The sequence below is a fragment of the Stegastes partitus genome, unplaced genomic scaffold (genome assembly GCF_000690725.1).
Source record: "Stegastes partitus isolate 25-593 unplaced genomic scaffold, Stegastes_partitus-1.0.2 Scaffold1971, whole genome shotgun sequence".
Lineage (NCBI taxonomy): Eukaryota > Metazoa > Chordata > Actinopteri > Pomacentridae > Stegastes > Stegastes partitus.
Window position 1 is genome coordinate 12,369 of NW_007579702.1, and position 16,603 is coordinate 28,971.

Sequence of the window (16,603 nt, forward strand, 5' to 3'; positions counted from 1 at the left end):
AAACACTCAAACACCGGCCACAGCAGTTTGTTCTGTTCAGTCGCTCCAGAACCTGGACGTTTTTCTGGCGCTAGATGTTGTAATTTTATATTTTAGAGGCACCACTTTCCACAGGATGTCTTGTATTTCTGCCAGCGATACACAAATGTAGAAAAAAAACAGCACCAAACAATAAAAAACTGGACCCTGTGATAAAAGGCGCCGTAAACAACCCGAGTGATAATTAGTCATGCAGATGGTTCAGCTTTCATTTGAGCGGCTTTTAATGTCTCTGAGAAGTCTGCCTAAACCACAATAACAGTTTAGAGAACGAAGCAAAGAACGCAAAATATCAAAAAGCAGCATCACTTGGTGTTGTCGTCGCTCTGGATGATCCACTGTGGACAATCAGTGTTCATTAAAACTACTTTAAGAAGCAGTCCTGATATAAACGGACGTCTTTTCACAACCAGAAGCACAAACAAACAAATCTGCATGATTAGGTTCATTTTGTCCACTCTGATTATAGGTATCAGGTTTCTTTTTTTTTTTTATCGGGAGCTGTTTTTACCTTTGACGAATCACTTCAGTCTTCCTCAGAAACGTCGCTTACGTCTGTGGTGACGTGTCTTTATCAGGAAACCAGAAAACCTTCAGCTGATACCACACACAGGCCTAAGTTTCTGAGGAAGACTGAAGTAACAAGTCCAAACATGTCAAAAAACAGCTTCTATCTAAAAAATACTCATTGTCTGATAAAAAAAAAAGAAACCTCATACCTCCAAACAAATCTGCGTTCATTGATTCTCGAGGCGACAGAGATTTTAAAACCTGCTCAAAGAAATAAAACAATTACGAGTAATTAAAGCCTGAGCGATGGTGGACTTCTAGGGCTGATATCAATTTTCTGTAGTCAGAAATTCTGATATTGTTTATACATGTTGATGAACTTTTAAGCACTGTAAATCACTAATTAGTTCATCCTTTAATGTAAAGACACTGGTTGACTCTGCACCACCGTCTGCTCAGCTGTGTGCTCTGCTACATGTGCTGCAGGCTGAGCTGACAGCAAACAAAGGAGCTGCTATGTGATGACAGTTTCTAAGTGATCCAAAGCATCTTTTTCTGCATTATGTTTTCTACAAGAAAGTTTTCAGACTGGCGAATATCGGACAACATACACGCCGATACCGATACAGCTGTGATGGGCCAACATCGGCAGAAAACATACCGATATATCAGTCGGGCTTTACCAGTAGATATTTAATGAAAAACATAAAAATAAGACGCTAACATTTAGACGGCAAAAAGCAAAACAGGTGGAGAAGTGAGAAAACCTGGAGTTACTCAAACACATTTTCCATCAGTGGGTTTTTGTTGTTTCATTTCAACTGTGTTTCAGTGTTTCATGGTAGATTTCTTCCTTTAGTTCTGCAGCACTCCTGACATCATATCTACATTAGTATCCGTCTCCTCATCGGGTAGAAAACAGATGATGAAGCAGAAACAAACATGAATCTGATTACTCCGACTGCACGTCAAATTAAGTGAACACGGTTGTTTACAAAAAACCTGGCGTCTGTTTCATTAAATTCACAACACGCGAGCTGCAACTTTCAACGTGAGATCCATTTTCCCTCGTTTTAATTTGGTGCTTTTAACTCCCCCCAAAACAAACACGATGATTGTGACTCCTGTAGGAACACGCAGGAGGAATAATATTGCAAATTTATCTGCAGTTTGTGAGCGACAATCATTTGCGGGATGCCGGCACCGTTTAGAGGCTCCCAAACTGCTTTTTGTGAAACAGGACGGGAGCCATCGAGACTTTAAGGCAACAGATCTGAAACCGTCTGGGACTCGGAGCGAAAGCACAACAAACGCAGCCTCCCTCTGACGGGAAAGCAGGCACGCGAAACAAGCTGCAGGACGACCGCTCAAGTGGCTTTTTGATATGTGAAAATAAATATTACATGTGCTTTGCAGGGGTTGGTGTTAGTTACACTGGAGTAAGAAGTCACTAATGTGCCACGTCAAAGCAGATCAGCGTCCCAGACTCAACAACGCATCCGTGAAGAGCTAAGCTGAGACTTTTGGCCTTAACTGATTATTTGAGGCTTTCTGTGTTCAGTAAAACAGTCGCGGATGGACAGAGCCATGATGACATCTCTGCAACCTCACATGTACTGCAACACACACACACACACACACACACATAAACACACACACAGAGTTTTCATCGTACTGCAGAGAAGCCATGAAGGCAAAAACAATCAAATCCTTTTGCCGTTGCATAAGAAGCTGTAATTCTGGCTTCAGCGCAGAGAAAACATCGTCCTCCATGCAGCAGCAGCAGCAGCAGCGAACGAGATGAAAGGTTAAAGATGGTGATGGATTTACTGTCTGTGGAGGTTAAACGCTTTATCGTGAGATGATAAAACATGTCGGTCTGTTTCTGTTTTTGCGTGCCGACGGTCCACGGCCACAGAGTGTTCAACATGAAATAAATAGAGGCATTAAATTATAATAATTATGAATGAATTATTCATACGTTTTTAAGGCTTGGCTCAATATTATGACATTAAATCATGCTTCTTTTCACAGAGTTTATTGCAGGTCATTTCTACTTTTCTAGCAGTTTTGCTCAAAATGTCCTTTTTCTGAACACTAATTGTCATTTTATTTGATTTTTATCACTAAATTTAAAAGGTGATGTATTTTTTAAATGTTGTACACAAGCCAAAAACATAAAAATATATGTTTTAAGTTGTGATTGCCAGATAAAGACTTCAAAATAAAGACAGAAGTTGGAAAAGTTTTGAAATAGAAAATATCTGCAATAAATGCTCTTATTGTGAAAAGACGCACGAGCAACTCTGGTTAAAGCACCAAGTTTTCTGATTACATTTAAATGTGTTTCTGTGATCATTTATTTCACAGGTAATGATTTATTTATCTAATATTGAACACTCTGGCTCCCCCCACACAGCGCCTTGTTAGAAAACCTCGTCCAACATCACAGCGTCTTCAGATGTTTTTTTTTTTTCCAGTCTGCTGCTGAGAGGATCCGTTAGCAGATCCATGTAAATGAGTCTTACATCCATTGCTTTGCTCCTGTACCTGGACCCTTCTGATCTGAAATGCTCGACTGTGTTTAATCAACACCATCAGCCTCAAACAGCAGAGATGAAAGCTGGCAGCGCTGCTTGTTCGGTTCATCCAGTGATTAATCTCGACAGGCCTCCGTGTACTTCTGCCTGCAACGGACCGTATTCCACCACTTCTCCATCGACTGTTATTATCCCTTTGGGTGAGTACGGCTCCAGCCTCAGCGCTCTCACCTTAGTGTGCACCAGATGTTGACAGTTAGTGGCCAGATGTGCGCCCTTCTCCATGGCCAGAAACAGCCTCAGCAGCGCGGTGCGAGATATCCCAGCTCTAACGTAGAAAAGGTGAATGACGCCGTCGTTCAAGGCGGCGTCCGGTGCTGCCAGGAGGTCCTCGGCCAGGTGGGACTGGTACATGGCCAGCATGAGGACAAAGTCTTCCTCGGGCACCACCACCCAGTTGGCGGGCAGCGGCTGGTCCAGAGGCACCAGCAGGGAGTCGGGCGGGCCGGCGGGGGCTTTGGTGGCGCTTCGGGAAGGCGTGCTCTCCGACCTCCTCACTTTGAGGGAGTTGTTGGAGTGGCAGGAGTTGTGGAAAGTGTTGTTGCAGGACGAGTCTCTGGACGGTCGGCACAGGACGGGGGCTGGAGTCAGGGAGGAGGCCTGGTTGTTGCAGTGGCCCGTCGTGTTATTTCTCAAACCCTCCTGGTTGTTGTGCTGCTTGGTGGCGGGTAGGTAAGCCAGCTTGCCCTTGTAGACGCGGAGAGAAGCCAGCCTCACCAGGGTGCCGACGGTGAACCGGGCGGCTCCGACGTGACGGTACTTCTCGCTCTCTATGTCGACGTCGGCCACGAAGCCCCAGGCCAGAGAGAGGAAGGAGAAGAGACGGGGGCTGGAGGACAGATGGATGGAGACCAGGTCCATACGAGACACCAGGCCTTTACAGAGCAGGAAGCCACAGCTGACCAGGAGCTCCTCGCTGGACACCGGAGAGGCTCTGGAGGAGGAGAGATGGGAATTAAATGCTTGCTTTTAATTTTGTGAACCAGCAGTGACATAATTAGCAGCAACGGTGCTAAAATGTCAAAAAAACACAAAACAATTTCAAGTTTCTGCTTCTTAATTGTGATTATTTGATGCCTTCTTGATCTAAAGTGTACATTTTTGGGTTTTGGCATTTGAAGATGTCCCCTTAAGTTTTAGAAAATTTACTCTTTTTTTTTTTTAAAGACCAAACTATAAAACTATTCAACAAGAAAACAACCTGCAGATGAATTTATAATGAAAACAATCAGTCTGACAATAAACTGTCATGATTAGGAAGTGGCTCAAACTCAAACACACACAAAAAAATGATGCAGTGACTGGTTAGTGAAGTAATATTTGGAGCTGGGTGTCAGATATTTAAGTAAAGCTGGTACTGGTGACTTTAACATCTGTCATATCTACAAATCCAGTGCAACTAGGAAAACTATATCAGCTGACAAAGATCTTGTGATATAACTGAAAGCTCCACAAATGCTCAGAAAATGTGATGTCCCATTCTTAAGAAAGCGAGAAAGTTTGAAATGCCCGATTATATAACCCAATAACTTTCAACTGAGAGCACATTTCAATATTTCCAACGAAATGCAATTATAAGTAGGAAGCAGCAGCAGTTTGGCTCTAATTAAACGGTCATTTATTTGAAAGTGATGCACCAGATCCAACATAAATCTAGGGCTTTATCTAATTTTCATTTTCATCATTGATTCANAGGAAGTAGCAAAACCCTGGCTTCATTTTCTCAGTGCAGAAACCAACGGGTGACGTCACGGTAGCTACGTCCATCTTTTATACAGTCTATGCTCTCGACCTACTTTTAGTCTTGTCCTTCCGGCCTCCAGTTACAGCTGATTGGACCACCACTCCTCCTCCTCCACCATCTCAGCAATCACCACACCTGGCTATAAAATCCACCCACAACCTTTCAGTTGGGGGCTGGCTGGGATTTAGTGTGAACAGTCAGTCCTGGTGCCTCTCGGTCTGTGACTTTTGTGTTAATGTGACTTCTGTTTCCATCTGTTTTTCTTTTATTTTTGTTACATCCAGCTGACCCTAGAGGCTGGATCCTGACAGTTAGAGAAACACAAATGAAAAGAAATTAAGAACGCTCTATTTTATGTAGTGGAGCTTTTTATCGTCCTCTTTCCACTTCAACATCTCACAACCCCACTGATTCATCTTGTAACCGTCTGGATGGAATCAACGTGGCCAGTATGTTTGGACTAAACTACCAAACTGTGAGCAAAATAGTAAAAGCCACATACAGTAATAGAACACTGTTTATGCATCAGAGTGTCTAAACAAAGACTCATTTTTGGGCTGGACTTTTACTTTTTGCAATGCTGTATTGTTACTTCTACTCGAGTAAAGGCTGTGTAAACTTCTTCTAAGTTTTTCATGTAGCATCTATAATTCCCAGGCGAGGGAGACTCTCCTTCACGCAGAAGTGTCGCATTATAAAAGAGTGTATATAAATATATATATATGTACAGTCTATGGTGACACCTGTCACTTCAGAACCCGTCAACAGACTCAATCTTTCCTCTTGCTGTGTGATGCTACAGCTTCTGCTCATTCTGTCTGTGCACAGAAACGCATTAAACTCTCAGAGGGTGAATCCGTACGTCGTTCCCAGCATCGCATACGACCAGATACATTCTAGCGGCCACTCGTTTGATCCACGTAGCCTCGGTGAACCCCACAGTCAGCTGGGAATAATACCAAACACAATCTGGCCAGGGCCACTGCAGGATAGCCTGCAGCAGCCAGAGAGAGAGAGAGAGAGGTTTTCTGGATGCCCCGGGAGTGAGAGAGGAGAGCAAACAATGCAGAGTCTGGTCCCTTCCTCTCATTGTGGCTGGCGCTCAGGCTGCAGGACCATTGTTTGATGAGAGGCTGACTGGCAGACGCAGCGGAGGTGATGAATGAATGCGCCTCTTTGGTGAAGACAGAACCATCCCAGAGAGGTGTTTTCTTTCATTTTATTTTATTTTTTGTTTATTTAGTTTGGATTAGGGCTGCAAGGTGGATCAGTGGTTAGCACCGTTGCCAGTTCGCAACCCGGTGAGGACACCCGGGATCTTTCTACGTGGAGTTTGCATGTTCTCCCCGTGCAGCGTGGGTTCTCTCCAGGTTCTCCGGCTTCCTCCCACACAGTCCAAAAACATGTTGAGGTTAATTGGTGATTCTAAATTGTCTGTAGGTGTGAATGTGAGTGTGCTTGGTTGTCTGTCTCTAAGTGTAGCCCTGTGATAGACTGGTGACCTGTCCAGGGTGTCCCCTGCCTTCACCCTGAGTCAGCTGGGATAGACTCCAGCCCCCCACGACCCTAGTGAGGATTAAGCGGTGTATAGATAATGGATGGACAGATGGATAGAATGCCAGTGAGGAAAAACAAAATCCAAGACAGCAGCAAAAGGCTTACATAAAAGCTGCTAGACACAACACACAGAAAACAACCACACTGAGATACAACATGACGGATTAAAAAAAGAAATATCACGGTGTGAGGACAAGATAAAGCTCATACGACCTACAAACAAAAGAGCAGCTTAAAAAAGAAGTGCCTCGGAGCACACTGGGTTTCTAAACTTCCTACGTGGTGACTTTAGAGTAGAAAGGGCAGAATACTGTGACACACCAACAGCAGCAACAGCTTCCACGCTGTGAATATATGACGAAGGCAATTTATATAAGAAACAGGTCAGGAGGAAACGTCTTTGTGAAACAACCTGCACTAAGCTGTGAGAAGGAAGCAGAACCATGTAAAGTTAAATAAAATAACTATTTGAGATTCACAACAACTTTGTGTATGAGCAACTGTTTCACCCCTGAACCCCAAATACGACAGACGTGCTATCTTTGATAAATGGTGTCATTTTGATATCATTTTGGGGGCCATAAACTTTCCAAGTTTCTGATGGTCCTTGAACTACTCATCTGTGATGTTGTGCTCTTTTGGGAAAATGATTCAAACCTAAGCTTAAAATTGTGATATTTCATCATCTTTATTCTACATGCCCAATTCAAAAATTCAACAAAAATAAACTATTTGCTGTAACCAGTTCCTACAAAACAAACAATTCTGAGCAACCATGAAGCCAACAGTGATTCAGCTGTGCCCAACAGTCACGTTACAATAATTCTGACTGAACTGGAATGAACTGAGCCAACATTTTTCTTCCAGTATCTGTAACACCTGGAGGCACTTGAATAAATGTTGCACATGTTGATTCCAGGGTTTTGAATGAAAAGGAAAAAACTAAATTAATGAAAGTCAACTCCTGTTTGTTTTTTGTTTTGTTGTTGTTGTTTTAAAAAATATTTTTGGCACTTTTATTTGGTCATACTGCACAAAAGACATTTTTTAGGTTTCCTGTACTTCTAGCTATGGTTGTGCTGTTTCAATGAGATACATGAGTAAACCCTCTGAAACATATTATTTTGTTGTCATGCAAGTGCAATAAAGAAAACTTAGTTATTAGCTTCAAGTGGATTTTTTCTGCTTCTTCTTCTCTGCCTCCAAATGTGACAGGAACAAAAGTCCAGAAATTTCTCGACTCCTCACTTTGATTTTTCCACACAAAAAGCTGAACATTCTCTGATTCAAGCACTTTTGCTTTTGTTATATGTGAAAATTACAACCTTAAACCTGAAACCTGACATCTGACATGATGTTGAAGCAAACATCCATCCATCCATTATCTATACACCGCTTAATCCTCACTAGGGTCACGGGGGGCTGGACTCTATCTCAGCTGACATAGGGCGAAGGCACAACCAAGCACACTCACATTCACACCTATGGACAATTTAGAACCACCAATTAACCTCAACATGTTTTTGGACTGTGTGGGAGGAACCCGGAGAACCCGGAGAGAACCCACACTGCACGGGGAGAACATGCAAACTCCACGCAGAAAGATCCCGGGTGTCCTCACCGCAAACGTAAATTTTTTATTATTTCATTCATTATTTAACATTTCACAAACCAAATGTTTCAATTAATCATGAAAACAATTGGTACATTAATCACCATCGAAGTAACTGTACGTCTTTACTCCACAGATTGTGGAGCTATCAGCGGTGTCGATGCCAAAAAAAGGATAAAATGAAGGAATATTAGAACACGGATGAAGCCTTTTACTCATGGCAGCGGGTTGTAATAGTAAGGAGAAACTGATGACTTTGCACACTAATGACCCACTTTGGTAAAAATGACTGTCCTATTTTATGTCCATGGTAATGATGAGGAAAGATGTAGCACAGACAGAGGGCATCAAGACCGAGGTTCTGTGCTGCTCTGTAAAATATTGCTTTATGTTTACAAAGTTGAGAGATGTGCACAACACTTCCTCTGTACCTGTGCAAATGGCAAATAAAAGTCTAATCTAGTGCGTCTGACAGAGTTGCTTGGTCATTTGTTTTTTCCACCTTCCTTGTCCTTCATTTTCTCCTTCCTGTTCTTTGTTGTGACCGAATGAACCCCAAACGAATCCCTCAAATGAGCCAGTCATTAATAATTTATTCAGATGAGATGAGTGCATTTTGCACTAAGAAGCAGCAGCAGGTCGGACCATGTGTGCCTGCGGCTCAGCTGCAGAAGTGACACTGCATGTGCAATCAAACCACAGAGCTACATCTTGTTAATTTAACTGTCTGGAGCCACAACTTCTGACAGAGCAGCAGAAGAACCTGTTGTTGAGACGCTGAGCAGCATCAGTGCTACAGGCTCCACTGAACCACGCTCAAGGGGATTATGGCCGTTATAGACACTCATTGTCTGCAAAGCTGCATCTGTACATAAGAATAAGAACAGACAGACCTTGTTCTGCTCCATTAGCTTCCTCAGTTGTTCATAAAGCAAAGCGAGCTCTGTCTGATGGGGAAGGCACGTTTTTTTTCTTTTGAAACGACCCAGTGCATAATCTGTTGTAAATCAGACACGTGTCCATGCGGCACTTGTGTATGTCATTTTCAGGTAAAAGAAAGCTACGCTGGTGGTTCGATCCCCGCCCCCTCCACAGTCAAAGCGTCCTTGGGCAAGACACTGAAGCCGAAGCTGCTCCCAATGGCAGGCTAGCGCCTTGCATGGCATCTCTGTCGCCATTGGTGTATGAATGTGTGTGTGAATGGGTGAATGAGAAACATTGTAAAGCGCTTTGAGTGCCGCAAAGGTAGAAAAGCGCTGTATGAGTGCAGACCATTTATCATTTACCAAAAAAAATAAATCTGACAGAGGTATGAATAATTTTGGACTTATCCGTTTGTATTGCAAAATGTGTGGCACAAAAACAAAACAACCAGCACTGCTCCTGGAATGACTCAGGACAGAATGTCATTGAACTGGTTAGACTGGTTTCTGCGTATCTGTACAATTAAGGTTTGTGACAATGAAATAATTACAGTACAAAGCATCTACAGCTACAATCCTTTAAAAGCTCTTATCTACAACAACTGATTATTTTAACTTTTGACGAAACTGCTGATTATCATCTTTTAGCCTCTAAAATGTCAGAAAATAGTTTTAAAAAAATCCTGTATGTAAAAAATAACCTCTCTATAGCAAAGAAAATCTTCAACCTTGAGAATCTGAAGTGTTTCAAATCAAATGGAACTGATTTGAAAGCAAATAAAAATGCAGAAGGTCAAGATGTGGCCTAGAAAGAGCGCAGTTTGAGCAGCCCTGAGATCAAAACTACACCAACGGATTCCTGCAGTTGCTGGGCAGAGCAACACGGGGCGCTGATGACTGATGCTTTTATTCATGTTTCTGCAGGTGACTCACCCTGAATAGTGATGGACGGAGGCAGCCAAGGCGTTGCCCGATCCACCTGGAAGGATACCCAGCGGCGTCCGGATGGCCTCCTCCCAGTCTGATCTCTCCAGCAGACCGTTTATAACCTGACACACGCAGAAAACACAGCTGTGGTTAGGTGGACCGACAGAAATATGTAGAACTACTGAGTCCGTCTGCGGTGCCAATGTCCCAGTACTGACAGAAATATGTCCACAGAGTGAACAAAAACTGTCCAGTAAGCTGATTCTGTCATGTTTACTCAGTTTTAAACAGTTACTGATTTAAATCACAGTATTGTTTCATTATTTAACAGAAACTATTGAGAAAAGTGCTGTATTGTGAGTTTAAGTGGTAAAACTTCACAGCTTGATGAAGAGTCTCCAAAGTTGTGAATTTAACTCACACTGTTTGGCAGACAGCTGTACTGAAATGATGCATCTGTAGGGAGAAGTTTCACACATCTGCCGACTACTGCAGCTACTTGTGTGCACTGTGAGCAGTGTTTAGTGTGTCAGGGTGGATAACAGGGCTGCTGACAGGTAATCTCTTCACTAGTCTGCTGATTAAATTGTCAGTTGATTGATTTGTCTGTTAAATGCAAAAAAAAAATAGCAATCAAAGTGTCCATATCTCATAGATATTCAGTTTACAATAATATAAACAAGGGAAAAGCAATTTAAGAGTTAGTTTTTCCTAGAAAATAATATCAAAATAGTCGCGGTTTCTTTCTCTGTCACTGGATTATTCAGTCATTCTTTCAATTTCAGTGTATTTCAGTCTTTAGAGTGAAGTAATACTTCACTTCATTTCACACTCATGAACAGACAGACACATGGTTATAATGCACTTCAATATTAAAAAAAATGTATAAAATGTTAAAAGAATTGTGCATATACTATTATATGTACACTATTATAGTAATACAGTCGTGACTTGATAATCTGACCCTTAACAATCCACAAACCTTGCTATCTGACAGGTGTTTGGGAAAAACGAACGGAGCCCATTAAAAATAGCCTTAACATACCGACAGTCTTGGATTCTGACTCCGACATGACATTTTATGTCACAAATCAGGATAACAGCGTATTATCTGACTGAACAATCCGACAGATTGGCTACGTTCAGACTGCAGAACTTAATCCTCAAATCAGATCTTTTTGTGAAATCGGATTTTTTGCGAGTTCGTTCACATTTCCAATTAAATGCGACTTGTATGTGATCTGCTGTGTGAACTTCACATGATCCAAAAGTGTCCCGCATACACAGAAGAGGACACAACGACGTCACACGCAACGGGCATGCTCAGTGTTTGCGGAAGTAAACACGGATGGTAACGGTGGAGCATATCTTGCCCGCCACTCCCAGAAACAGAACTGTGAGCACTAACTAAACCAGCATCAGCAGCCAAGTACTGCCTGTGTGTTCCGGCCATTTCCACCCCAGAGGTGCGCCCCAACGGGGTGGAAGTGGCCGGAACGGCACAAGCGCACTGGTCAATTAGGCGTGAAATCCAGTGATGCATAGTGTTCTAACAATACACTAGTTATTATAACAACTATAAACAATAAATATTAACAACAAATGAGCCTTCAAGCATCAAGCCCTCCTTGTATCTGACCTCCGTCTTGACAATCCGACAACCTTGCTATCCGACATAAAAGAAGGTTTTACATTTAGTGTCATACTGTTCATACTTTGACAATACATACAACGCCGCTCATCAGTAACCAGATCTGTAGACTATCTTATATAAATACTGAACAACAGCACCGCAGAGTGATTTTTTACTGTGACTTTATCATCCTGCACCACATAGTTTTGTACTCGGGTATGAATATAGTGCACATGTGTCTTTGTTCACCTCATACAGAAGTCCATCTCCGGACATGATGACTAAAGCATCCCACTGCGACAGGTCGGCCTCTTTCACCATCTCCCGGGCGTGATTCTGCCGCTCTGCAAAACACACACACAAAAAATCAAAGTGTGTTTTCATGACTTTGTGTCTCCCCTGTATGAGAAAGTGGGACACCTTCTGAGAAATGTGTCCCGTCAGCTTCCTTCTTCCTCACAAAACGTCATGTTGGCTCCGGTGGAGGTTTAGTTACATATGTTCCAGTTGGAGTACATCCAGTGTGTGTGCAGTAAAGTAAGTGATCCCTATGACACAAATATGTACATCAGATCTAAGTCATGGTAAGATTAGGCTCCTGGTCCTGCTTAGTTTTAATCTTACTTCCTTTTCCCCCTTCAGTTCCCAAATTAAAGTATCGGTTTTGTGAGGGAAAGTTGATATATGGTCTTAAGTGAAGCGTCTACCGAGCTGCCAATTACATCGGGACAGCTAAATTACTCAGGAGCACTTCATCAAATTAGTCTGAGGCTGAATGATCTCAAGAAGTGGGACGGTGATGACAGGACGAGCTGCCTCTTAAGGTTAGCTTTATCAGTCACTGAAGGCTGCCTGCATCGCCTGTCGACAGCAACGGGGCTCTCAAAGCAGGATCAAATAAATTATAATCAAATTTGTGGCAGAGGTGCCTATTAGCATAGAGTATATTACCATAACGTTATGTTACAATGATTTCCCAAAGGCCTTCTGGAATTAACTTTGTGCTAACCGGAGATAAAAACGGAGGCAGGCTGTCATCAGAAAAGTTTCAGGTAATTAATTCAAATTAATTGCTAAAAATCTATCTACAGGAAGGCATAAAGTTCAGTATAAACGAAGAATAAAGTTTATAATAGTAAAAGAATAATGAATATCACAGATTAGTTTTAGCCGAATTACAGTGCAGCTTCAGGAACCAGCCTGGTGAATTATTAGAAAACGCCATCCCCTAGAAAAAAGCATTATCAATGTACTGTGAAACTCGAGAAAGAGAAATTGTGCATTTCTATACAAGACTGTAAGAGATAGAGATAACTGCAGTGATAGTAAAACATGTGAATAAATGTTTTTCCTTGTTAAACAAACCTTAAACATCCTCATCAGTGCCAGAGGCTCTGAAAACATCTTTGAAATGTGCCGTAATTTATCTATTGATTGAGTTTAGGGATAAAGACGATGCTGTATAAACAGCTCTCAGCTCGCTGCGTTTACCGATTAAAGCTGCTCGGTCTGAGGAAGTAAACACTGAGTGTTTCAGCTGCTGCTGGAGGCACACGATGCTGCTCTGTTGTGATGTTTTGGTGCTTCAGGCAGAATATAAAGTATGAATTAAAGCTCCTCTCTGGTCATTGATTAAACCCCTAAAAACTCCTCTCTGCTATCAAACTTACATATTTAGATTCTTTCATGAATATAATCCCTTCCTACTTTAAAGTGGCTTCGATGTCACTCTACAGGGCTGCTTCATCTAGAATGTGCAGAAATATAAAACCACTGCTTCTCAGAATCTACTGAACACAATGACAAGCAGTAATAACTTAGTAATTCTTCTAAATGCTGCATGTATAAATACAGCTTCTCTCTCACCATCGACATACATGCACACCAGGACCCTGCTGCTATGTGATGCTGCAGGGATTGATCAAAGAGCCCATGTTGTGCTTTTTGTCTTTTTCCCTTTCCTTTACTGTGTTTTATAGCTTTTTCTGTGCATGAAAAATGTCTGTAAAGCCCCAAGTAAACTCAAAATGGGGTTGATTTCTTCCACAGAAAACACTGCTCTCCTTTGGCCCCGACTCTTCTACGTCACCCTGTAACACATTTAGCTGCCAATCGGCTAGTTTGGTGCCCATTAAAACAAAACAATGAGCAACTACCTCACAGTTTGCCATCACTTCCCCACTAGAGCCTCCTCTACTTTGGTACGCAACCAATGTAACCCGACCGAAACCATCCACTGAACTCTTAAACCCTAACTTGTGTTTACACGGAGCAGATAGAAGACAAGTGTGGCAACATATTAAAAGTGTTTTTCTGTCCAGTTTGGCAATCGCTCTGGGAGATTCAACTTTTAATGAAATTGCATTCTAACTTTGACTACTTGTAGACATGGTTGAGCTGATTCCACAGAGGTGCAGGACTTTATATTGCAGTGAAAAATGAGCTCACAGTGCGTAAAAATGTGACAGAAGCAAAAGAAAAAACACCCAGAAACTGCTTGGGCTTTAGGAGGTTAAAGCATTTCAGACAGAGGATGAGACGAGGGGCAGCAGCAATGCACAGGAGAAAAAGTTTGAAGCATGTAAACATATTCTAGTCGACCTCAAACACAAAATCAGAAACCTTTAAATGGGCAAAACATCATAAACTACAGCAGCAGGCGTGTTTTAGGAAAACTCTGAGGCAAGAGGAGACATCACCGGTGAGTGATGTGAATATGATCGATGTCTTATCGTATCTACACGAGAGCTGACTGATACACAAACTCTATCTGGATGTGTGGGGGTGTGTAGATAGAAGCAGGGAGGAGGAGACACATTTGTTATGTTTTAATCAGTGTAGTTTTATTTTCTATTTCATGCAGACGTCACTTATTATATTTAGAATGTTACTTAACAGGAAACAGCTGTGTTAATGATAAAAGAAAAGAATTTAAAAGTATTTTCCCTTCTCTTTCGAAGCAAAAATCTAAATAAAATCTCCTCCTGCACCTTAAGATGTTCTTTACTGCCTATGAGTCTTACACCCATAAGAGTTTCTTCAGGTAAACAAACTTAAAACTGTCGGCTTTTCAGGCCTGCTGTCAAGTAAATCTGTCACTCGCTTGTCAGATTTTTTCATCTAGATTTTTTTCGAATAAACCTGTTTCTTTAGAATGTGATTTTTTTTTAATATCTCTGTTTGGTGTGCCTTTGCAGGGTTGCATCTCTGTCTCTCTGTCTGTGCTTCTGACTGAGACTCCCCATCCTCCGTCTGAAGGTAAAAGGGCAGAAGCAGTGCTGTGAGGTGTGAAAAAAAAACAGTCAAGTGCACCGGAGCGTCACAATTTCAGTCTGTACTCTCTTCACCCTTTCACCTGGTGAGGCTCAGCAGCACAACAAGCTCTTTCCTTCTATCTCGCAAAACTTTCACCCCTTTTCTTTCTTCTGTTTCTTGAAAAAAAAAACAGCATTTTGTGTTTTTATTTTTTATGATAGGAAGCTATTGTACATGCCACACAAAAACAAACACGGTGGTGATGGATGGTTTAAACGAAAACTGTCTCCATCAGAATAAGAAATAAGATGGAATAGTGGTTGTAAAGCTGCTATCTGTGTCTCCTAAAAGAATCAAAACAGACGAGCGTTTAGGAGTACATCTGCAGCACAGTGTTTATATTTAATACTCTTAAAGTGTCAAAATTCTAGCGAGGTTTGAGGTATTAGGAACATCTTCAAGCCAAAACACGCTGGTTTGCAAAAGTTTCTTTTAAAGGACCAGCTGAACATTTTGTAAACTGTCCTTAAACTCTTTGTTTTCAAGAGTTAAATGAGAATATAGAAACAGCCGTCATGTCTGCAAGGCAAATCTAGCAGCTGGTTAGCTTAGCTTAGCATAAGGATGAGAGAAAGTGGAATCTGACTCTGTTTGAAGTTACAAAAATTTACCTACAATCACATATAAAACTAAAGAGTGCAACACAAGAGTCTTCATGTACACCCAACATCTGAGGAACTGAAGACTGAATGGATCACATTTATTTTTGATGGCAATGTCAGGACACAAGAAGTGGAATCCTGAGAGTCACTTCATTGAGTGGCTAATGTGGTTAACATTACCATTAGCTCTGATCATAGATCCACAGGTCAGAGCTGTGTGGAAATTCAATTTCTGTGGAATATATGTAGAGATGGTGGAAATTTTAAAAGTGAAACGAGGACTGGGTGGGTCACTGTGTTTTTATGTTGTCTGTTGCAACCTAAATTCAGCCCATGTTTCTGTCTGTTTGTGTCTTCCCTGCCTCTCTGCTCACATATACTGCATTTTAAAACAGCTGAATTCCCAATAATGCTGTTCTAAAGCTGTTATTTGTTGTTTGTATTGTCTGACAACAGAATGAGTAAAGAAAAAATACTGACTAAAACACAGCTTATTAATACATGTTAACCAGTAGTCATTCATAGTCATATTCAAGCTGCTGCTGCTCTGCAAAAATACTGATGGTGTAACCACAGCTTTGTCTGACAAACTCAGCACACACACACGATTTAAAAACAACAGCCTCATGTCAAACAATCGCTCAGAGATAAAGTTAGGAGCGACAGAAAGTTCTGGTTTCACACACTCATTCACATCTATGGAAGCTGCCACACGGTCAACCGTTGCTCTGAGCTGTCAGTTATTGACACAAGGAGAGAGTTGTACCTGAAGGGAGCATGTTCAGCAGGAGCTGAGCTGCATTCAGAGCTACAGACATGAAATCAGGAGTTATACAGTCATGGTAAAACAAAACACCTTTGCATTATTTAGAGCTGAAAAATAATAAAGAGACATTCCTGGGACAAGTGAGACTTTATTATGTTGGTGAAAAGGGGCCAAATATGTGACCTTTAGAGACTGTTCTTCCTTCTTCGGGCACATTGCAAGTACCAGAAATCCATCAAATGTTTAATATTTTACTTTTTTGTTGACACCTCTAGTGTCAACAAAAGTTGATAAACCTATTAAATGACAGCAAGTCCTGCAACAGCAATGCAAAGTTATGTATGTGACAAGGCCTCCATCCATCCATCCATCCAT

The 16,603-nt window shown here is 41.7% G+C and overlaps 1 protein-coding gene across 1 annotated transcript in view; it reads right to left on the reverse strand.

The window, feature by feature from the left end:
* Positions 1-2,756: 2,756 nt before the first annotated feature.
* LOC103373402 (sphingosine kinase 1) overlaps positions 2,757-16,603 on the reverse strand; it is a 43,846-nt gene continuing 29,999 nt past the window's right edge. Inside the window, exons 3-5 of the mRNA XM_008303280.1 lie at positions 11,795-11,889; positions 9,919-10,034; positions 2,757-4,083 (exon numbers count right to left, since the gene is read on the reverse strand). Coding sequence (XP_008301502.1) covers positions 3,195-4,083; positions 9,919-10,034; positions 11,795-11,889 — 1,100 coding nt within the window. The 3' untranslated portion in view covers positions 2,757-3,194. The remainder of the gene's footprint in view (positions 4,084-9,918; positions 10,035-11,794; positions 11,890-16,603) is intronic.